General features: G+C 59.2%; 1 protein-coding gene across 1 annotated transcript in view; it reads right to left on the reverse strand.

Annotated features, from left to right (window-relative positions):
• LOC122385700 (solute carrier family 12 member 4-like) overlaps positions 1 to 24,207 on the reverse strand; it is an 89,292-nt gene that overhangs the window by 12,715 nt on the left and 52,370 nt on the right. The window contains 14 exon segments of the mRNA XM_043374147.1: positions 5,511 to 5,576; positions 6,377 to 6,484; positions 9,372 to 9,587; positions 10,207 to 10,396; positions 12,829 to 12,991; positions 13,757 to 13,940; positions 13,942 to 13,957; positions 15,435 to 15,540; positions 15,543 to 15,553; positions 16,771 to 16,783; positions 16,786 to 16,856; positions 16,858 to 16,927; positions 19,073 to 19,305; positions 20,563 to 20,719. Of these exon segments, the coding sequence (XP_043230082.1) occupies positions 5,511 to 5,576; positions 6,377 to 6,484; positions 9,372 to 9,587; positions 10,207 to 10,396; positions 12,829 to 12,991; positions 13,757 to 13,940; positions 13,942 to 13,957; positions 15,435 to 15,540; positions 15,543 to 15,553; positions 16,771 to 16,783; positions 16,786 to 16,856; positions 16,858 to 16,927; positions 19,073 to 19,305; positions 20,563 to 20,719 (1,604 nt within the window).

Raw genomic sequence — 24,207 nt, forward strand, 5'->3', positions numbered from 1 at the left:
CTCAAAACTAAAATAATTGGTGACTGGAATTAGCTCGTTAAATCAAACACCAATGAAATATTGTGAAACTTACCATATTTTCATAGACTTAATGCTCCCTTATTTAATGTCCACCGAAGCACATACTCACCTAACGGTCATTTGGCAATGGACTGGTTGCCTGTCAGTATAACAGGTGAATATTTAATTATTCTTAATAACTATTTTTCGTTTACTTCTGTCGTGAAGTGATTATAACATTTATGCTGGTAATATAGTTATTATTATATGTGTTGGCAGGCATGTTGGGGAGTGAGACCGGATCGGAGACCAGGACTGCTGATCCTGAGGACACGGCGGTATTCCTACAGCGCCTCAACGACACTTTTGATGTGCTTAACTCCAGCACCTTCAAAGCTGCTAACCCGATGAAGGAAGCCATCAGTGGGAGAAACATCGAGGACAGGAGACGCTTCCTCCAAGATACATCCGCGTGGCTCGGAAGATGGAATGTGCAGGTAAAGACTGACGTTGGGCGCGATGTTCGGCTCCGCATTGTCAATAACATTTATTCACAGCACACGTCTTCCAATTCGTAACATTTTTATTCGCGTGTCTGCTTCATAAGTCCTCGAACGAGATCAAAGACAGCTATTTTAGGTACATCTTGAGATCAAAGACCTGCTGATGTGACACCGTCGTTTCGAAATTTTCACAATTTTCGCCAAATCAGTTTTACTGCATGGATTTTGATATGTCGTTTTGTTAGGATTTTATCGCCTTGATTATGAGGCCGTATTGAACCGTTATTATCATAAGTGGTTTGTATGCAGTAACTTTTTTATTGTAATTGTGATCATTTGTGCCTTCAGGTACCGTCGGTGCGTGGTCTGCAGCTCACCATCGCTGGCGTTCTATCGCTGTGGGACACCTATGGTGGACGGGTCCTGCAGTTCATGCTGACTCGGCGCCTCAACCAGGATGCCTGTGAGAATCTCTTCTCAGTCATTCGGTCGAGAAATGGACAAAATGATCTGCCGGATGCCAGTAAGTTTCGAATGGCCCTCCGTAAGACGGTGGCAACGAACATTCTTGCGCCACCGACCGCGAACTGCGAGCCAGATGGCGACACGCTCCTCACCGTTGTGACGTCAGTGTCCCGCAGGGTGAGGTGCAACCTCACGCAAGTGAAAGTGTCCTTAGCGAACTCCGAGCCAGTTGACGTTTCACTTGCACCGATCGATGCTACGATGTCGAACATTTTGACGTACGTCGGCGGCTGGGTGTTGCGACGTGGTGCGGAGAAACATGCCTGTGTTCAGTGCTCTGCTGTGCTCGCAAAACCCGATCCTTTGGTGTGTTTTGAACGGGAGATGATGTGTGGACTGAAAAGCTTTACCGGTGCATCAGAAGTAGACGCCGGAAGCCTGGTAAAGCCCACACAGGGCTTTTACGAGATTGTCTCGTACGCTTACCGCGCTACCCAAGTCCTGTGGCCGGCTCTATTCACAAAGTCGGGAATGCTGTCGGTAATCTTAAACCGTGTCATGACTTCGCAGCCGGCGCTAGATCTATTGGCCTTGCTGTGCGATAAGAATGCATTGGTTTTCATGATCACCCTTTTCATTCGCCTGAACCTGTACAGGCTCTGCAAACAGGGATCCTCTGGGCGAGCGCCTGCGCAGAAACAAAACAGGAAGCTGCTCAAAGTCACATCTCGAGTGTAGTCAGATAGTGGGGTGACGAGCAGGGCTGTGCCATCCTTTTCAATGATCTCATTTTCATTTCACTAGGCTGAACAGTCGCTCTTGCAGTGATGGTTGTGCAAGCTCGATGTCGAAAGTTTTTTTGCATGTGTCTAAATGTGTGTATACTATATAGCGTGACGGCAGGCTGACACGTGTGCGCGCGCGTGTATGCTTGTGTATATGTAGATGCGAGTGTACTGAGGGTGTCGCTGGCGGTTCGACCTCCGCTGTCAGTCCCCACGTGTGTGGTGTGTCATGGGATGATTTCTGACGTCATCGGTCGGGGTGCGGCGTCTTGGGCTGATGTGCGGCGTAATGGGGTGATGCGCGCTGCCGTCGAGAGTCGCCGTGTGCGGGCGAGATGACAGTGATTAGAGATGAAACGGGAGCCAGCCGCTCCCGTTTCCCTGTGCTGCACCGCTCCCGTGTTGCTGGGCCGCACTGCGGCGCCTCGCGGCTCCAGTGGCTGTATTCGGGACTCCGCCAGGCCCCAGCGACGGTCTCGCGAACCATCTGCAACCGAGTGGCACGATCGTGGACCGGTATGGACTCCACACTGGATCGGGCGTCCGCCGTCCTGCGCGTGGGCTGAGCTCGGGCCGTTTGTGTCAGTGTGTGGGTGCGTGAGGCGCGCTCTCCGCGGACGGAGAGACGAATCTCGTGTCCAAATGACTGGGCTGACTGGCGTATCGTAAGTGTATTATCGTCAAAGGATACAATGAACAAACTAATTGATCATGATCAATCACTGAACGTCTTTTCGGGCTTTCTGTGCCCACTGCAGATTTTGAGTGGCGGGTGAGGGGGAGCATGCAAGCCAAGCCCATCCAATTCCTCTTCCAACTCCCGTCCGTATTATACTGGGACTTGGTTTGTAAATGATCAGAAAACAGATATGGGCATCACTTGTGCCATGTTGTAACATTTTTCAACCCAAAACGCCTAAAAATATTCGCGGAACATATCCCCGTCATTACGCTTTACACTGCGGCCCACCGCGCGTCGTGGCTAGGTTTAGTTCATCTGTTGGCCGCTAGGTGGCCGCGCTGGTCGCTGACATCAAAGGGGCCGACGCCGAGACTCGCATCCATATATCTCTCATCCATGGCTCGGCCGCGGCGTGCCGGCGGAGAGTGGGCGGAGCCAGGCGGTTGACGTCACCCAAGTATGACGCACGCAGCACAGATCTATGCTGCAGGGACCCGAACAGCCCTCTTGTGTCTGGCTCTGAGTTGGATTCATATCAAACCAAGAACATATGAGAAGCTAGAGTAACGTTCGTTTTCAATGTTAGAGAAGAGTGGAAGGTATACCATCCTGTGAAGTGAGCGCTTGGTTTTTTACCCATGTCAGTATGAATAAAGTTTTTACTGATCAATGTGAAATGCGTTTTTTTTTTTGTCAATTCGTTGCAGTTGTAAAAGGCATGAAATTGACGCCATAAATGTAGGTGATTAACTAATATATCTGTACATTAGGATTTGAAATATGTTATTGAAAACCAACATTTACAATCTGTTCAATAGTTCAAAGCAACCAAATGCAACAAGTAAGTTCACGTTAGATTTCTATCAGTTAAGCTCTTTTCCAGCGCCTTCCTCCGTCTCAGTAAATGCTTCAAAAGTTCGCTGATAAAATGTTTTGCCCATGGGCCGAAACCTTTGACCAATTGCCTTCAACATTATGCGGTTTAATCCAAAAAGCTTTTACCGCACGCTCGCGCTAATGCTAAAGGCATACTTCGGCATATGCTAATAGCGATTTCAGTGTGTGCATTTATTGTTCATAGTGGTGTGAAATGTGGTTGGGGTACGACCGACAACCCGTCGGGGCGAATTTCGCACTGGGGTACTCAAAATTAGAAGAATTTAAGACGTTTCCATGAGTTTTGAAGGTATGGATAAGTTCTAAAAATCCGGTTCTCCTTATCTGGGCCATTAACTCCATACGGTCCAGGAAAGCTGGCACACTACCTTTAACTGACATTGGCCAGATATTGAGGCACTATATCAGAGTGAAAATTGCGTCCCAATGCAACACTGAACACCGCAGTTACGTTGCACGGGCGTGCATTCCGCTAATTTAGGACTGCTCGCATTTAGTTCCGAAGGCGCTTGTACGATATTACCCAAACATCTAATTTCAAGCTTATAACGTTATCATTGTGCACACTTTTCGTTTGAAACATCCGCTTTAGTTAACTGTACAGGACTATCACAGCCTGACAATGCTACATGTGATGCTAAGCAGACACTTAACACCACAAGCAGTAAGCATGTCCCATTCACGAAGCACACACGGGGCGGGGGACGGTTTTCGAGCGGTACGGAGCGCGTGCAGCGGACACTCAGCAGAGCGCTCCAAGCCACAGCCCACAGCCACACAGGCACACACTGGCAGAGGCAGAGGCAGCAGCGGCGGCGGGAGCCTGGCGGGCGCGGCGGCACGGCACACACGGCAGTTCAGCCGGCGGTCCAAGGCATTCGACCCACAGGCCGACACGGTCAGGGGGGTTTGGAACCCTCCTAACTTCACCAGGGAGGTTTACAGAGCTCCTGACTTTACCACGAAGGTTTACGTGGCGTCTGACTGCCAGGGTTTTTACAGCGCTCATGACATTTACAAGGAGGCTTACAGTGCTGCTGATTACAACAATGAGGTTTACAGCGCTTCTGACTTGGCCAGGGGGCTTTACATCGCCCTTAATGCGATCAAATAGTTTTGTGGCGCCCGGTGAAGACTCGAGGTCTTACAATTTATCATGTGCGATCGGCACACTGGTAATCCTTATTTTTATCAGCTCAGCAAATAGAAGGCAGTCTTGCAGGGGGCAATTTTACAAATAAACGTGTTAGATAAGAAATACAAATTAATTTAGAGCTGGATGCCAATGGTGCGAGGCGTATTAGGCAAGTGTTAAATGTTGGTGAGACGTTAGAGACGTCAGAGAGATTTGTTAGAGACGTTAGAGACAGTGACAAACGCTAGATGTCAAGCGGCAGGCTACGTTACGTGCTGCACTTTCAGAGGCTCAGCCAGAAAGACAGCGCCCGGCAGAGTTAGTAAGGCGGGGTCTCGGGAAGGGCCCGTCCGGCGTCCTGTATGCCGGGAGGACGGTGGCAGCGTCACGGACCAGCACGGGACGCCACGGGTCACACTCAGACACTCAGAGCAGCTAGCAGCCAGCAGCGGCGGCGGTGCGGCGGTGCTGACGCGCTCGGTCCGGCGGCGCCGCGGGTCTGCGCCCGTCTGGCCCCGGTCAGAGGCGCGGCGGGCGCGGGGGGGGGGGGGCGGGGGCGGGCGACAGTAGCCGTCCCTGCGGCCGGCGCCGGCACAACACTGCAACACGGCCGAGACAGCAGCACCGCACGGGGCGCACCGTTACCTGCGCCAGCGCCGACAGGTCATCGAACTGCAGCCCTCGCTACCGGGAGACACAGAAACACCCAGTAGAGAACCCGGCCGCGGACACACACACACTCAGTGAGACGGGAGGACGGCGGGAGCCCGCCCCTCACTGCCGCCCCGCGGCGGGCACGAACGGACAACACTAGCAGCTAGTCAGGGTCCCGCACAGGCGGGCGGCGGGCGGGTCAGAGCACTCTGCGATACAGGGCGGGCGGGTGAGAGCGCTCTGCGATACAGGGCGGGCGGGTGAGAGCGCTCTGCGATACAGGGCGGGCGGGCTGCGGCCGCACTATGTACACGGCTGGCGGGCGGTCTCTACAGGGCGGACCGGCGCGAACGGGCGGTCTCTACAGGGCGGGCCGGGCGGCCACCTACGTCCTGAACGGTGTTGATTGACGGCCGGCGCATGATGTCCAGCTCGACGCCCATCAGCGCGTCCACCTTACGGCAGCGGCCGGCGGGCACGGGTCAGCGGCCGGCGGCGGGCACAGGGCACAGGACGGACGGACGGCGGGCCACTACCCCTACTCAAACTGTGCGCTAGCCTCTACTCAGCCCCGCGGGGACCGGGGAGGGAGGACGTCACCGCACTCGGCAGCTGCCGGCAACTCCGTACCTCAGGACACAGCTGCCACCTAACCGTACTGAAAACGACCCACGGCTACCGGCTCGGACGGGTCAGCACTCGGTCAGCACCACGGCCACACACACGCCCACACACACACACAGACGGACGGACAGCTCTGCGGGGACACTGCGCTCACTGTGTGCCACCACGGCGCCGGCCGGCCCGCGGTAACGGGGCCCCGCCGCTGCGAACAGGCGCGGGCCGTCAGCGGGCCGGGACGGGGACCAGCACCACCACCAGAGTCCCTCCCCCAGCACCGACCTGAACAGGCGCGGGCGGTCAGCGGGCCGAGACGGGGACGGGGACCAGCACCACCACCACCCGGCGGGAGCACCCCGCCCAGCCCTGAGCACCCGACTGTACATACCGGCGCGAGCAGTGCAGCAGTCAGTCAGTGGGGCAGGCAGAGAGACAGTCATGGTACACCCCCGCCCGCCACCAGCCACCACCGGAGGCCACAGCTGAGACCCAGTCAGCACCGCGGCCCGGTCAGCTAGGGTTAACGGTCACCCGGTCAGCCCGGCTACCCCAGGTCAGATCCTCCGCTGTACAATCACCCCGTCCTCTCGGTCAGGGTTGGGGCCGTTCAGCCCTGGTCGCGGAGCAGACTTACCACTGAGTTGCGCTCCTTTCTGCTGAGTCTCATCTCCTGCAGCATCTGGTTCCGCTGCTCCATCATCAGCGTCCTCTCGTAGGTGTAGGCCGAGATGTCGCTGTCATGCTGCAATGGCACACACAGGGTCAGCGGTTAGAAGTCAGAGGTCAGCGGTCAGAGGTCAGCGGTTAGAGGACGGCGCCACACCCGGAGTACCCGGTCAGCGGTGTAGGTCAGGTCTGACGCACACCGCGAGCGGCGGGCTCAGCTCCGCACCGACATGTATCGAAGACAGGACTATCTCTGAACGCTAAATCATCGGTAATTATTCGCACATGGTCCCGAAATTTGGTACTTTTTTCATTGCTTTTTTCATACGGGCAAATATCTACGGATGACACATCGCTAATATATGTTCATCATATGGCATCATTAATAAAACAGCTGTTTGTGTCAAGTCAGCTGATTAGTGCAAACAACCACGGCAAACCGGGGATTGGGTTAACGCAAGTCCGGCGTGTTCGCCGGGGAAAACAATCCATGCCTTACACACGTGTAAGAATTATCGAGCACCGAAAATAATCAAAGTAGTAATACACACATGTGCCAAATAAAGGAAAACAAAACGCGCACGCCGAAACGTTAACGAAAAAATTCAGCGCTGAGCCTGATGGCAATACGGCGTTAGGAGAGGGGTCACCCCAGCTACTGCGTGGGTGCCTGCCGATGCCGCGGGTGCCAGAGCATGCAGTGGCCGACAACAGGGCAGATGTGGGCCTCCAGGACCGGTAACAGACCACGGGAGGCCACGGGGACCATGGTCCTTATCCCCGGCACAGGCGTAGCGACAGCCCACTACGGCCTCGAGCGGGACCCAACTGAGGTTAGAAACCAGCCTTATGGCGGACAGCGGCGTCTAGTACTGGTCGGGGAGGGCAGGCGGCTCGCGAGGGTCAGGGGCCAGGCAAGCGGGCCGCGAGGCTCAGAGCTCAGGCAGGCGGCCCACGCGGTGCCCCTGAGTCGCCCTGGCGGCCGGCGGCGGCCACACAAACACATGCTCCGATCAGTCACACTCAGCACGACAGCGCCGGGGGATAAAACCGGCGCACAGGCAGGCAAAATGTGTACTACACCCGAGTATGGTGATGGGACGCCGGCTAGGCTGGGGGAAGGGACTCCAACAACGGACTGGGGTGAGAAAGCCAGGGAAAGAGAGGGGAGGGTAGCCAGGGAGTAGGGAAAAGGGAAGCTGTCAGGTAGCTTTTGCTCAGCGGGGTAAGCAGACAACACAGAGGAAGTAGTCAGGTAGAGGGCTGGTGGAAGTAGTCAGGAGACGGGCTGGGGAAGCCGTTGGGTAGCTGGGGAAGTTGTTGGGTATCGGGCTGCAGGGGAAGCTGTTGGGTAGTTGGGAGAAGTTGTCAGGTAGCTGGGGAGGCTGCCCGGTAGCGGGGTGCCGTCGGAGCGGTGCGTCCCAGTGTGGCGGGGAGCGGGGCAGCCTCGGAGGACCGGCGCCCGGCCGTGCAGCTGAGAGCTCGTACTTACACCCTGCCGTCCGGGAGAGAGACAGAGACAGAGAGGCGGTGCGGCTGGTCAGAGAAAGCGGGCAGAGCGGGCGGAGTGGCGGCGCGCCTGGGCACTGACGACACAGCCGTCACACATCACAGAAACACACGGTGCAGCTCACAGACACACTAGGCACACAGTGCAGCTCACCGACACGGGCACACGGCACCGACGACACAACCGTCACACCTCGCGGAAACACACGACATAGCTCACAGACACGCGCCACCGCCGACACAGCCGTCACACATCACAGAAACACACGGTACAGCTTACATACACGGGCACACGGCACCGACGACACAACAGTCACGACTCACAGAAACACACGGCACGACTCACATTGTCACACGACACAGTTCTAATATAAACATGACAAAACTCACACGGTACAGCCTAGTCACAAGACACAGCTCACATAATACCACTGTGATAACACACGCTCTGACACACTAGACGAAAGTCGCATCTCAATCCCAAGTCACGTCCAGACATCACATCGCACACATTGAACCAATGGCCCTGTACGTGAATCCCTGTACGTGAGAACCATGACCTGAGAGAGCATGTTTCATAGACACCGTGTGTCTAGCAGCCCCACCTTTCCACGCCGGGCCCTTCAAGGAGGTACCAAACTGGTGCCGCGGGGCCGGCAGCGCGGCGCCTAGCCGTCTTATACATCATAGCAAGATTCTAATTACATGAAGCTCTATGGCGCCGATAGAAGTTCGGATCAGACGCCGAGGTTTTAAAGCGGGTTATTTACGCCCAGATTGGTCCCGGTGAACTACAAAAGGCAGTTGATCGGCTCGTCGGAGCCAGCCGGCGGCTCAGGCACGGTAAGGGAATCAGCAGAGCCCGGCTCAGGCGGCGGAGACGTGGCGGTGGGGGCCGCAGCGCACCGTCATAACACGGGCAGTCCGCCGGGGGCAGCCAGAGGAACACACCGCCTACCTGCCTGGTAACTCCGGCAATATATCAGCGGTATGCACACCACACAGCCAGCCAGGTAGCCCAAAACAGCGTACATCAATCCCACAGGCCCATGACAGACCACATCACGACAGCTGATATCACAACACACAGACAGCTGAGACGACAGAGACGGACGCCATTCAAAGCTCGTGAGACCGACACAATAAGAAGAGGTCGATTAGAGAAGGAAGTTACTGCCAGCAAGTATGTCGTAAAGCTTCACTATATTTCAGCACTGCCCCAAGTGTCTTGATTTCGCTAGGCATAGACGAACACATACACAAAGCTTTCTCATGAAAACATTGCAAAAGTCTGCCGTTTCCAGCCGACAGACCATTCTCGCCCTGGTCAGTAGTCAGTAGTCACTATCCCAGGAGATATCCCTTCCCCGCCTACTATCCTGCCTTCTCCAGACCCCCCCTCCCAGTTCCCAGTCAAACATCCCCCACCCAATCCTCCGTCCATCCCGCCTCACCATTTCGACGACGTCCACCTCTGCCTCTATACGCAGGTGGTAGAGGAACGTCTTGAGGTCCTTCTTGATCTGGATGCTGTTGTCCTCCATCTGTGCCACGGTGAAGATGCGCATCTTGCAGCCCTTCCAGGTGCGCGACTGCTTCAGCAGGAAGGGCAGCAGCATCAGCAGGCCGCCGTCGTGCACGATCCACCAGATGTCGATGTTGCCCACCACCTGACGCAGGAGGGTGCGGTCAGCAAGACAGTCGAGACAGGAAGGGTGGGGAGGAAGGGACAGGAAGGGTGGGGTAACCACGGAACGGTCAGAAAGCTGGGACGAGCACGGTAACAATGTTATGGTCAGGGGAAGGGACGGACAAACGTTACCGTCACCCGAGGCGTGTCTTCTGGTCCCAAGACCACTGGCGCGCCACCGCTTACTAGCGCACAGGAGTGGGGACTGGGGGGGGGGGGGGGTTCAGATCAGCACCGGAATCACAGACAGCCGGCCCGCCCCGGGCGCCCAGGCACCGACCGACACAGCCTTTTATGCACTCACAATTAGGCTCAAAGTTTCCGGTACGTGCCAGCTCTCGATACACAGCAGCGCGAACTGAGTGAAATCCCTGAAACTAGTCGGCCAGAGGGAGTTGGAACTTAAACTTCTACGAAAACAAGGCATGCTGTAAGTTCGGTACTGATCAAACGGGCCGCTCTCGGGCGTGCAACTGCTAAATACCTCGACATTTATCGAGACCACCAGTAAAGGCCCTGGTGACTGTACAGATCTTCAGTCCCACACATGTAGTGTATCTGTATCTCTGTGTGTGCGTGTGTGGCCCCGTCCCTGGCACCTTTTCGTTGTTGGTCGGGAAGAAGTTGATGCCCTTGGGCACGAGCAGCGCCATCTTGTTGGCGCTGGTGTTTCGCACGGACTCGAGGAAGACGCGGTGCGCCTTGGCGTCTGCCTGGTGCCGCCAGCCGTACGGCCAGCCCAGCACCACCGTGTTGGGACGCAGGCCACCCATACCGGCCGTCTGCATACTGGGGACAGACGCACCGCGGGGCAGGTCAGGGGACAGTGTGCGCACAGTCACACCGGTTAACCGACGGATGACGGACAGACACCCACACACACGCACGGACTCGCAGATAGACACAGCCAGACAGCCAGTCAGGCAGGCAGATAGAGACAAAAAGAGGCCCACACACGCGGACACGCAGAATGACCGGAGGACAAAATGACCAAAAAGTCGGCTAGCAGACACATAGACACACCGGCATTTGGTAGTTCACGTACAATGAACACGATACATTCTTATGAAGCTATAATGCATGGAATGGGCTGAAATATTATGCCATGAACGTAAGCAATCATTTAAACACCGCGTTTGCAAAACCTGTTCATTTACACGACAGAGTTACAACATTCGAAATCAAAGAAACCCTACGTTCCTGCCTCGCCCGAGTTCACAAGGCCTGGATATAAGCACAAATACGGACCCGTGTACACCCACGAGGTGCACGGGACCAAGTTGTTGGAATCGGTGCGGCGTACCCCGTCCGGCGTCCTTCCGCGAACGAATCAGCACACGACAGTACTCTCTCAGCGCCGGCCGCATATTGCTGTATAATGTGGCGGAAACAAGCGGTGTCGTATTTCAATAACGGGAGCGGTGTTATCTACGGAAGGAGCAGCCCATCACTCCGGACGGCCTACATCGGCTACGTGCGAGCGCTGTTCGACTACGGCGCCGCCGTAGTTGGCACACATGCAGCGCCGTCCGTCAGGGAGCGACTGGAGGCCGAACAGAACAAGTGTGCTCGCCTCATCACCGGCTGCATCCGCCTGACTCGCACGGACGCCCTGCTCGCCGAAGCCGACCTCCCGCCACTGTCGCTGCGCGCGAAGCAGCTGGCCGGACAGGAGTGCCAGCGCCTCGCCAGACTCCCCGCACTCGATCCTGCCAGGACCCTCCTGGAGAAGGAGGTGCGGCCGCGGCTGGAGTACCGAGCCCACCTGGCATGGCGGAGAGACTGCATACAGGCAGAGGCGGCGCGGAGGCCGCCACCGAAGCCGCCAGACGAGGACGCGGTGCTTACCAAGAAGCCGTGTCTCAGGCGGGTGGGCCGGTGGATCGCCGACGAAGCCGGGCTGAAGCAGCTGCCGACTGAACCACTGGCGCTGTACCAGTGCCGGCCGCCCTGGACAGTGGAGAGGACCCCCGCCCACTTTGTGGTGGACCTGCCCGCGCCCACGCGTCGCACAGACCCCCCCCCCCCGACAAGCGCAGAGAGGCGGCGCTCCGGGCCATAGAGCTCCTGCCGCCCGCAGACGTCACCATCTGGTCGGACGGGTCGGCGAGAGAGGGGACGACATGTGGCGGCGCGGGCGCGCTGATCCAGCTCCACTGCCTCGGCCGTGAGGAACGTATCAGGGCCCCGGCCGGCGCAGTGTGCAGCAGCCTGCGTGCCGAGCTTACCGCCATCAGGGAAGCACTGGCTGTGATAACCTCCCTACCTGAAGAAGACCGGGAGTCCGTCCGCGCAGTCCGCCTTTTAACCGATTCCAAGTCCGGCCTACAGCAGCTCCAGAGGGGACCGGCCGGCCAGGTGACCGCCCTGGCCGCCGACATCTGGGAGTGCCTACATACCCTCAGCGAGCGTGGCACCACCGTCACCTTCCAGTGGGTGCCGGGGCATGCTGGCCTGGACGGAAACGAGCACGCCGACCAGCTGGCCGGTGAAGCGGCCGCTGCGGAGCAGCCGGACGTCCAAATCGACTTCGCCAGCGCCAGAAGCGCGATCGGGCGCCGGGTGGGGACGATGGTCGACGCGAGAACAAGAGCGTCCCACCCCCACCCGGCGCCCACACCGGGCCATAACGATCTGTCCCGCTGGGAGGCGTGTACCCTCTCCCAGCTGCGGACGGGCGCGTCGCCGCTCACGCGGGACGTCGCCCACCGCCTAGGCCTGGCGGTGGACGCGGCTTGCCCTGCGTGCGGCGAGCCGGACAGCGCGGCCCACCTGCTGACCGACTGTCCGGCCTACGAGGCTGCGCGGCGCCGCCGCTGGGGACTCAACCCGAGCCTGGGGGACGTCCTCGGCGGACCGGCACCGGTGGTGATTGAATTCATCCGGGCTGTCGGGCGGACCGACCCTCCGGTCGACCCGCCTGCGCCGCCGCCCCCCTAGGGGGGCGGCGGGTGAGGTGCAAAAGAAGAAGAAGAAGAAGCAGCCCATCACAGCCGGCACTGCCGCGAACCCAGCGAACCGGCGGCGGCGACGAGCTAGCAGGCGAGATTACCAGCGTGTTAGCGGGCGAGCTATGAGCCTTAGACGTCAAGACGGCTACCGAGCTAGCCGCCGAGGTAGATGGCGAAACAGCCGCCCAGTCAGTTACCGAGCAAGACGGTTAGATAGTTAGCTACCGAGCGAACCGCTCAGCCAGCTACCGAGCCGCCGACGTCACTCACAAGTGGTTGATGGCCTCGATGACGCTCTTGCCGACGAGGACGTCGATGAAGGCCTTGGTCTTCTCCCTGTCGAGCTCCTTCCTGATGCTGAGTCGCGCTGCCTGCGCCTCGCCGTACGTTTTGCTGAACTCTCCCTCTAGCACCGTGGTGATCATCGTCAGACCTGCGGACGTCAGCGGTCAGATGTTAGAGTATCAGCCGTCAGAGGTGAGGGGCGTGAGTATAGGTCAGTGGTCAGAACTGTAGCGGTCCCCGATCAGACCCACAGCAGTCAGTGGTCATCGTCAGACCTGCGCCCGTCAGAAGTTACAGGTCATACCATTAGCGGTCACTGGTCAGTGGTCACTCGGCAGAGATCGGAGCATCTGCAGTCACTGAGCAGAGCATTGAGAGGTCGTTCAGAGCTAAGACCTGGTGATCACAGTTTGTTGGTCTGATACATTGCGACTACTCTGGACACACCGCGGCGCCCAGTCCGTCCGGCCTGGTGGGACGGGGAAGCCCGATAAGTGATCAGACGGGCCACACCGGGTGGGGACGGAAGGACTGTGTGCGGTGGACGCACCAGACGGCCGGTCACCGGCGGCCGGCGCGCCATCGATCGGGGCCGAGAGAAAGACAGGGCCTAACCCCTGCCTTCCATAGATCGGTCACCGGAGCACCGGTCACAACACCGGTAAAACAGACACAGCACGGGGGAGGACAGCCAGACACATATCGACTGATCCCGTACAATTCCGGTCCAGAACAGTAAAAACATCTCGCTAAAATGTCAGACAATATCTAGCTCTACCAAAGGCAAACAAAGTAAATGTGATCTCGAAACTGGATCACAAAGCCAAGTTCCTCAGTATTATTCGGCCAACACACGCATTAGACTGTTCCACAATTCATGCCCGTGTTTTTCGCCGCCGGCGGCGGCACTCACCTTTGCCGGCCTTGAGTTGTGAGGCGAATGTGATGAGCTTGGGGTACTTGAGATTCAGCTCCGAGTCGAGTTTGGCGAAGATCAAAAGCTGCGGCCGCCAGTTTTTCGTGTGCGGCGGCCCCTCCTCAAGCCGCAGCAGGGAGAAGCGCGCCGCAGAGAGCGCCAGACCGCGGATACCGTCACCCCCACTCCTTCTCGGCGCTGAAACACGGCACCGCGCGGAATTCAGAGCGAAACACGGCACCGCGCGGAATCAGAGCGAAACACGGCACCGCTCGGAACTCAGAGCGAAATACGGCACCGCTCGGAACTCAGAGCAAAACACGGCACTCAGAGCGATCACACGGGGCACGCAGGTGTGTGGGGCGGGCGGCAGCCACTGTCCGTCCCATTGCAACACAGCTCTGTAAGCGTGTAGCCATAATGGAATATCATTCTCGTAGAGCGCTGGCCTCTGTGTTGTGTAATTTCCCGTTAGATTGGGTGTTGTTTATCCCGGCGGATCCCGACTGCCGCGCCGGCTGCTGGCCACCGAAGCCGATTAATTAGCCCGGCCACGGCCGCGGCGGCACTGTGCTCTTCATCAGATGGCCGGGGGGGGGGGGGGGAGCTCAGATGGACCCGACTGAGGCGCAGGGTCACCGGGTACAGGGCCGCTACAGCACGGGGTCACTAGATACATGACCAGTGACCACTGTTAGACACGCCCCGCAGCCCAGTCGCCGCCGCCGCCCGCCCCGCTGCGCCCGGCGGCTCCGCCCGCGTGGGGTGATCAACCAGCGGCGGGCTCACGGCCGATCGCCGTCAGACTGACTGCAGTGGGCGGACCAGACACAATATCCGGCGGTCGGCGACACCAGCCAGACGGCACCAGTGGTGACATGGATCTCTGTAGATACTGAGCTGACACACACCCAGTACCAGCATAATAATAGCACCCGGCGCCGTACCGGACGAGCAGATGGCACAGTTCAAGCCGGTACAATCCGCTCGGATCAGCCGCCTGGCAACCGGACAGAGGCGGCTGCCGGATAAGGTCACCCATTCAGTCTGGGAGCCGCTGACGGCGACCTCCCCCGCTCGGCAGGACGGCGCGGCGGTGCGGGAGCTGCCTGCTGGCGCTGCCGGCTCACCCCAGAGTCCCGGGTGACAGGACAGACACCACCGGTGCTCCAATCAGCCGGGAAGCACTCCGATCCACCAAAGTTGGGCCGCGGCCGGCGCAACTTGGGACGGCTGCAGTCACCGGTGTCCGCAGGCCTCGCGGCCGGCTCTGGGTCAGCTCGACCGGCTCTCTTTACCACGCCTCGGGTAATTCCGGGTCATCCGCCGCCGGTCCATCTCTGAACACTCGATTGATAGTAATTGACTAGGGCCGATACTGGAATACTCTAGATGGCAGTCTCGTGTCTCCTGACCAGTGGAGACCAGTGAAACCTGAACTCTGTGCCCTCGCCCCCCAGCCGTTCTTCGAGTAGCGCGGACTCCCCAGCTGCCCCGGACAGTCCTCAGTAGCGCGTCTGCGGTCAGCCCAGACATACGGCGCTGCCGGCGGGTGCGACAGGGACAGACGGGAGCAGACAGCCCCGGCCCCACCCTGCCCGCCGACAGGACCAGACGGGAGCAGACAGCCCCGCCCTGCCCGCCGGGACCGGGGAGGGTCGCCGGCGCCACTCACCCGCGGAACTCGATGTACTTGTAGATGAGCAGGGCGATCACCATCGCCACCAGCGCGTAGTACCAGCTGGTCATGAACATGACGGTGATGCACAGAGACAGGCCAGGAACGAGAGCACCCTGCGGGACGGTCAGAGGTTCGACATAGGTAGTAACATACAAACTGACATGCAGACAAACAGGGGTCCGACCTGGCCAGCACCATCGAGATACACACGACAATCACAGTGCTAATGATGCTACCATATGAATGAATGTATGCATTAGCCAGCGGCCATCGATCGTGATCCCGCCCAGAAATATCCCCGGAATTCGACAGTAACTACATGGAAATGACTATCGGTCCGACGCACATCTGTAGGTGATTACTGATGCTGGCCTGAATATCGACCTCAGCATAACGCAGACTGGTGACTTTTTGCCGATAATGTTATATGTTACGGCGCTATTGACGGCTACTCTCGACACAGCAGTGCCTTTTCTGCCTTCAACGACTCGGGCTTCCGTCCCAGTCTCGCAGTGACTCGATACAAACGAGGAGAGCGGGCCGAGTCGTCTCTGATGAATAGGGAACTCGGCCCAATCATCCGGAATAGACCGTCAGCCGCCGCCGCTCTCATCCCTAACGATTCCGTGGATCGACAAGGTCCTTTTATTTGGCGGCTGAAACTGCTGAAACTGTCCTCTTTTTGTGCGGCTCTCTCGGCCCCCCTCTCTCTCTCTCTCCGCGGCTCTGCAGGACACGTCCGTCGGCAGTGGGGCGCCATCAATATCGTATGGCCGTCCGCCCGTGCCGGGATGGGTTCCGTCCCCGGGGGGCCCGTAAAACATTCAGCGCCGGCCGCTCCGAAACGCAGCGCCGCCCCAGCTATCTGCTCGAAGACAGTGTGACCTAGCAGACTTCCCTGGGGGACAGGAACAGACCCCGAGACACCACCGGCCCCGGTGACCCACACACTCCCTGTGGAAAGCAACAGATCCCTAAGACAGCCGACCGGCCCTCACAAACCAGCTTTGGGGACAAAAGATGCTCTTTAAATAGCCAGCCTTAACAAATTTCAGAAAATGTCCACCTAGCTCCCCAGTCTTCAGTCAATCACAGTAGCATTGAAAACTTCCAGAGTGTACGTCTGATCGATCAATAGGACCCTGCAGAGCGCAGCAGTTTTACCGATATGACAGATTCAATGACACCGGTTTATCGCCAGCAAGTATGGGCTCACAATCGAGACCAGTACTGGGTTTCACCGCCGACGGAGGCCAGTATTCAGCCTTACAGCGCCGGCCCACTGAGCCACGTGCAATCCTCACAGCCACCCTCCCATTTCGTCACCTACCAGTGGTAGTATTGAAGCGCGGCCGCCAGTTGGGCGTGCGCAGCAGCGTCTGCAGCGCGCAGGCCAGGTTCACGAAGCGTAGACATGAGGAAGAACATGGTGATGATGGGCGTGATCTCGTCCAGGTTGCCGATCAGGATGCCCACCTCGGAGATGACTGCCGGGGCAGAGGGGACAGAGTCAGCGGGGCGGGAGGACTCCGGCATAATCTGACACGGAGGCACGGACAGTCGGGTGGTGAGCGAGACGGTACAGTCCTGGCGAACACATAACACAGATTGGGTAACACGATCTACGGAGCATTCCGGATTCGCAAGCAGCCTGATCGTGAGTTGGTTCAACTTCGCAGAGTTGCCATACAGCTAGCTCTACAGAGCTGATCCTCTGCACATATTGAGTTGTGGGGTCGGCACTGGAACAGAGTTCATACAGATGATGATTTAGTGAGTTACAGCTCACCGCCAGCAGGGCTGAGCTGAGCCAGCCTAGTTACCAGTCCCGGACAGAGCCGGGGCCCCGATCCTCCCGGCGAGATGATGGACCCTCAGAGCCCCTCCCGGTGTCACTGGCGGACCCAGAACCCCTCCCGGTGCCCTGATGGGCCCTCAGAGCCCTCCCGGTGTTACTGGCGGACCCCAGAACCCCTCCCGGTGCCCCTGATGGCCCCTCAGAGCCGCCCAGACCGGGACCGATGGACGGTAAAACCGCCCGGCGGCCGACAGACACGATCACGGGGGCGCCTTACAAATGCCCGGCCATTCGAACTGCCCGGCCATTGAATTATACTGATGGATGGCCGATCCCAGCCCGGCTCGATGCTGCTTTAAGTTTACGACCGACGACTTTTCAGAGTAATTTTAAACTCGTCGGCGAACAGCGGAAAGCCATTCCACAACCAGAGCCGGTCCAAAGCGGCTCAGCCGTTCCCACACAGGGCTTTTTATCGACTGCCATTAGTTACTCCGGTATTCCTCCCATAATCCCCCGACCATACACATCTACTCCATCCACTCTGGCACACGGCAAACAACGCTAATCGCATCAGCGGCAAGTGGCCGGTCGGAGCGCCCGCTGCCGCCGCCGCCGCCGCCGCCGCCGCTCCGGCCCCGTATACAGTGCCGGGCAGACGCCGCGGAAGTGACCGCGCAGAGGTCGATTAGCCGAGCATCATTAGTGGCAAATTAGTCGCCTGATCACCCCAGCATCGGGGCGGCGCCAATTATCCGAGCACTGCCGCGGCGGCGGCGGCAATCACGCCCGGAACGGGGAGAGGGCACTGCCGCGGCGGCGGGAGGGACGGCAGAGGCACGGGATGTGCTGGGGAGACACGGGCTGGACTGGGGAGACACGGGCTGGACTGGAGGGTTTGAGACACACGGGATGTGTTGGGGAGACAGGGGAAATGGTACATATATTCATGGGATGAAACACAGAAACATGGGAGGCTCAAAATACCATAAGTAATGTAGAGACCAAGGATGCACACTTACAGACACGGCATGTATGCAAGGAGACACAAACCGACACTCGAACGGTACACTACTCCAGTGCAGTACTGGAATTATTTGAAGACAGAAAATAACATGGGGGAAGCACACACGATCCAGTACTGACGGGCGCATTATCGAACACAGCCTAATGCCCATTCCCACACAGTGAGTAGGGTACCCGGCGCCGCTCCCTGGTGCCGGTTCCAGCAGCGGCCGCGGCTGGCCGGCGGTTCCCGATATCCCAGTGACCGGACTGTGGCCGGCCCCGAGTACACAGACCCGGCCTCTGCTGAACGGCCGGCGGCCCTACTGGGTACACAGCCGGCCGGCCGGACGGCCAAACAATGGACACACTGCGGCGGCGTGGCTCCACAGTGCGTCAATGAGTGGCCGCACAGTGCACATACACGGCGACCGGCCACCGGCCCAATCACAATCGGTGGCGACGGCGACGACTCTAGAATAAACAGGCGAGAATCGACCTCCAGAACCAAGGAATAACGAAATAACTAGGGCGTTCCTTGCCATAACGGGGCTATGAGGAAACGCCCAGACAGCGAATAATAGAACGCAGTACTCAAAGGGAGTAGCAGAGTACGACAAACCCAGTGAGGCGCCCCAGCAACAGCTAGTTCTCCCAGCGAGTACCAGCCCTCGCACAGTATGAGTACACTGTTCACAATGAGAGGCGGATCGTTGCCTACTACTAATGGAAGAGTATGGTTTCTCTGGTTAACTATCAGTGGGACGTTAGTTGGATAGTGCCTCATGTCCAGATAAGAAAAAGAAGAGCCTATCGGCGCAGTACTCACAGACGGTGACGAGCAGGGCGCGCACGGGCTCGCCGCGTTTGGAGCTCTTGCCGAGCGGGTCGAGGATGGGCAGGATGTTGTCCTGGGCGATGGCCTGCAGGAGCCGCGGCGCGCCCGTCAGCGACTGCAGGCCGGCGCCGACCGTGGAGAGCAGCGAGCCGATGGTGACTACCATCGGGTGCGGCCAGGCCACCTGGGACACCACCATCTGCTTGCCGACGCTCTCACCGAACCTGGCGGCAGGAGGGGGTACAGAGGGTCAGATCACAGGGTCAGGGCAGCGCGGCAGACAACACACAGGGGCAGTCCGTCAGTCCAGCCAATCACTCAGATTACCGCACCTCACCGCAATAGCTCACCGTAACAGCTCACTGTGACAGCCAGGTGACAGCACACTCTTTTAAACTGTCAGCACGACGTAACAACCCAGTGACAGCCCAATAAAATAACTATAAATAATCATCAACTTAGATAATATAACAGCGCGGAGTTAACAGTATAGCAACACCGCGTCAGACCAGATATCTCGAGGACGTCGACTGGTCAATCAAAGAATTGACTAGTTTTTTCAGGGTGTCCCTTGACCTGATATCATACGCGCTATTCTACAGTTGTTGGCAAAGGTCCGAATGCCGTCCTGTCGCCGCGGCGCGGTTCGGTTCCGGTGTGAAGGGTCCCCGCCGGTTCCCCGGGTGTCCCCGCCGCGCGTCCCCCGGGTGTCCCCGCCGCGCGTCCCCCGGATGTCCCCGCCGCGCGTCCCCCCGGGTGTCCCGCCGCGCGTCCCCCGGGTGTCCCCGCCGCGCGTCCCCCCGGTTGTCCCCGCCGCGCGTCCCCGGGTGTCCCCGCCGGTCCGCCGGGTGTCCCCGGCGCGCGTCCCCCGGGTGTCTCAGGCCCGCGTCCCCCCGGGTGTCCCCGCCGCGCGCCCCGGGTGTCCCCGCCGCGCGTCCGCCGGGTGTCCCCGCCGCGCGTCCGCCGGGTGTCCCCGCCGCGCGTCCCCCGGGTGTCCCCGCCGCGCGTCCCCCGGGTGTCCCCGCCGCGCGTCCGCCGGGTGTCCCCGCCGGTCCCCCGGGTGTCCCAACCGGTCCCCCGGGTGTCCCCGCGCGCGTCCCGGGTGTCCCCGCCGCGCGTCCGCGGGTGTCCCCGCCGCGCGTCCGCCGGGTGTCCCCGCCGCGCGTCCCCGGGTGTCCCCGCCGCGCGTCCGGGTGTCCCCGCCGCGCGTCCGCCGGGTGTCCCCGCCGCGCGTCCCCCGGGTGTCCCCGCCGCGCGTCCCCCGGGTGTCCCCGGCGCGCGTCCCCCGGGTGTCGCCGCCGCGCGCCCCCCGGGTGTCCCCGCCGCGCGTCCCCCGGGTGTCCCCGCCGCGCGTCCCCAGGGTGTCCCCGCCGCGCGTCCCCCGGGTGTCCCCGCCGCGCGTCCCCCGGGTGTCCCCGCCGGTCCCCGCGCGTCCCGTCCCCCCGGGTGTCCCCGCCGCGCGTCCGCCGGGCGCGTCTCACTTGTCGAGCAGCAGCAGCGGCGAGAGGGTCGCCGCGAAGAACATGACGCCGCTCAGGTACACGGTGCTCGTCACCAGCACGGCGCAGATGGTGCCGATCGGAATCGACTTCTGCGCGTCGGCCAGGTCGCCCGACCGGTTCGAGCCCGCCATGATACCTGCCCGGCACAGAGACACACGGGTCAGCACGGTACCAACAGCGACACAAGTCAAGCGGCACAACTGCAGTCACAACTGGAACACATGAATGCTATGGCCCAAAACAGTGATGTGTTTCATCTCTCCAGCATTCTAGGGTCCACACGGTCACACATGGTACCCCAGTGTCAAATACAAACAAAGAGGCAAACAAAGAAAGAGAGTTACAACCGAGACGCATGATCCTAAAGGATTTAAGGCTAAAGGGTTAAAAGGATCCTAAAGGAATCCTAAAGGTAAGACAGGCCAAGGAAGTGTGCTCACGAAATTAAGGTTAGTAGTCGGTCACAGAAAAGTGGGGCGCTCAGAAATAAACGGGTGGCTCAGATCTAGAAGCTTGGGCCACCTCAGCCCCTGAACAGTATGTCGGTCGCTCTCTCCTGGCAACGTAGAAAAAGCTCAGCCTCCGGCCCGACCGACCGACCAACAGCCCCTCGTCTGTCAATTGCTCTGCCCTGGAACAACGGACCAGCTCCGCCCTCGAATAGTGGGCCAGCTCTGCCCCTGACCAGTCTACCGGTCAGCTCAGCCCCTACTCGTTATGTTGCTCTGCCTTCGAACAGTGGCCCGCTCAGCTCTGAACAGTCTGCGGGTTAGCTCAGCCCCACAGCAGTCTGTCGGTCGCTCTGCCCTGGAACAGTGGGTCCGCTCAGCCTCGCTAAGCCCCGACCGAAGCGGCGGCCCTAATCAATGCCGTTTAGGACGCTGGCCGCGCGGGGTGGCTCCGCTCCGTAAATCTCTGGCAGCGGACGCCACCAGCCCACGATCAAAGTAATATCGGCCGTGGCGGCGGCGGGGGCGGCGGCGGGGGCGGCGGCGGGGGCGGCCGGCTGCCGATGACGGCACTATCGCCGGCGGTCGCACATTCAGCCGTCGAAGGACGGCCAACGGAGGGAGTTCGGGGGACGCGGGGCTTGGTCGGCACCATGGACGGCGGTAGGGATCGGAAGAGGGACAGAGAGACTGCTGGCATCCGTCCAACGACTCTGTGAGGTTCCCTGCTAAATCGCTGGTCACAGAGCAGCAGTTCACACAAACTGTTCAGATACCTACTTATGTTTGAAGTTCACATACTTATGTTTGAAATGTTTCTCTTCAGATACTATGAAGCAATTGCTATGGAACTTCGATACTACAATCAAGAAAACAGGGTTCAACTGGCACTGAAACTGTATCATGTTGTTAGAAGTTGACGCGAACTAACTAGCAGTAGCGACTGTGTAATATGCAACAAAAGAAAGCTTTATCTCAAACTTATAGAAGTTAGCCAATCTAAAGAGCCGAACACTGAACATTTTTCGATAATGGAATTGCCGAGTTGATGACCTCATTTCCAGTTGAATGGTACAGTGAACTTCGAGAGGTCGTAAATAAGAACTATGGCTGGAGAGAAGAACAATTTCTATCAAAGTCGATTAACGAAAAGTCAACCGTCTCAGCTCAGATAACAGCGTTTAGCTGAAGCTTTCAATAGCAGGATCTGAAAGAAGACAGACACAGACTGAATACCGGCCCCGAGGGAGCTGTCAACCGCATTCCGCGGCCGTGGCGGCTGAAACCTATCACCGCTGGAGTGCTGCTGGACCGGACCGCCGTCACCAGCCCGCTCCAGTCTGACCTGACCTGCCGCGGCGGCCCGGCCATCTCATATGTCAGCGGCCGCCTGTAAGCGCCGCGTGACCCGACTGCCGACGCCGGCGGCCCGGCGGAGCGTCCTGGCGGCCCGCCTGTTGACGGTGCCGGTATATCCGGCCGGCCGGCAATCGCCGCGCGCCCGTGTCCCGGCCGGTCGGCAGCAATATTGGCCGCCGGGCCCGGTGGAATCATACCGAGCGGCGAGATGATCGATCGCCGGCGCACATGGCACGCGGACGGCGGCACCCCGGCGACCGGCGCCGCTGGCCGGCCGCCAGCCGCCGCGCCGGCCGCCCGCGCGCCATGTATATTTCAAACAGCTGCTGGCTTATATGGAGGATGAACGAGGCTATAGCACCACATCGCCCCGGCGACCGGAGAGATTGCCTTCATCGGGCTGGCGGCCGGCCAGCCGCGAGGGACGCGGCGCGGGCGTGTGGGCCAGGGCCAGCCTTCCCGGCGTGGCAGGGTAAAGGGCGTGAACCGGAGCCAGGACCAGCCTTTCCGGCGGTGTGAGGGCGTGAACCAGCCTTTCCGGCGGTGTGTGAACCAGCGGATCTGGCGATGACGAGCTGCACAGTGCACAGGACATACGGGACGCTGCAGACGACATACAACACCAAATTCGACGCACTACAGCGTGCAAACTTCGACTGAGGCTATATTTGAGCCCAGCTGGGAATGTTTTCAGTCCCGAAAGCTGGTACGGTCAGGAATCTAAGTCAACACCACTGGAAGGTTCGTTCCATAAAACAGACACTCGTTACACGTATTTCGTGCAAGGCACTACCACTGAAATATTTAATTTCGCGAGTGTTCCTGCACCAGCACCGGGCGACCAGCACCGAGCTGTGTAATAACTAATAATGTACCGTCTACGTGCGACGCCAAGCCAATAAGGCAGACAACTCAGCCGTCCACACGGTCAAGGGTGCTGTTCACTCAGTCCTCCACACACGGAAAGAGAGATGTTGCGAGTCGCGGAGGACGGAGAGGCTGAGAACAGGGGCTGTAGCCGGTGTCCTGTGCCTCAGCGGCCGGGCTGGGGCTGACCTGTATCTCAGCCGCCGGAGCTGCCCTGCCCTGCTCCTCTGAGGTCGCAGTCGGAGCTGACCTGTCCTGTACCCTGACCTATCCTGTGCCTCAGCGGCCGGGCAGTACCTGCCCAGTACCTCAGCGGCGCTGACCACCCTGTCTGTCGACCGGTCGGCGGCGGCGGCTTACCACCGTCCGCTGAACCGATTTCCTCCGTCAGAGGCGCGCGCCGGGCCAGCGCTGAGCTATCCCCGGCCATATGGCCGGCTCAAGGGCCCAGCGCTCCAATTCATGGCCGCCGCCTCACTGATTCATGGGTTCATGATTCACGGCCGGGCCGCGCCGGGACGGACAAAAGGAGCGTCCCCCGGCCCAGCCGGCGCGATAACCGACAATAAAACAGCCCCGGCCGGCGCCCAGCGCTCGCCGAGCGGCGGCAAACGTCGGCCAAACGCGCCGAGCCACGCCGGCACCGGCCGCGCCCGGCACATTGGCACAGTGGGACATGAGCTTAGTGGTAATACGTCACATCCAGCACGTGCTCTGAACAATACCTTGTCCTCAGTAGCGGCAGCAATGAAGGGTGCATCGTGCTTGGCACTTCTGTTGATTAGTAGTGCAACCGATTTTGTTAATAAGGCTTCTGATTCGTCAATGAATACCCAGAATGAATACGAGTAGGTATTTCCGTCGCTCAACTGATTTAATAGGGGAATAAGTGCCCACAAGATCTATCGGACTAGATAAAACCACCTTTCGTTATAAAACATTGAAACAC

The sequence above is a fragment of the Amphibalanus amphitrite genome, unplaced genomic scaffold (assembly GCF_019059575.1).
Source record: "Amphibalanus amphitrite isolate SeventyFive unplaced genomic scaffold, NRLGWU_Aamphi_draft 000228F_arrow, whole genome shotgun sequence".
Classification (NCBI taxonomy): Eukaryota; Metazoa; Arthropoda; class Thecostraca; order Balanomorpha; family Balanidae; genus Amphibalanus; species Amphibalanus amphitrite.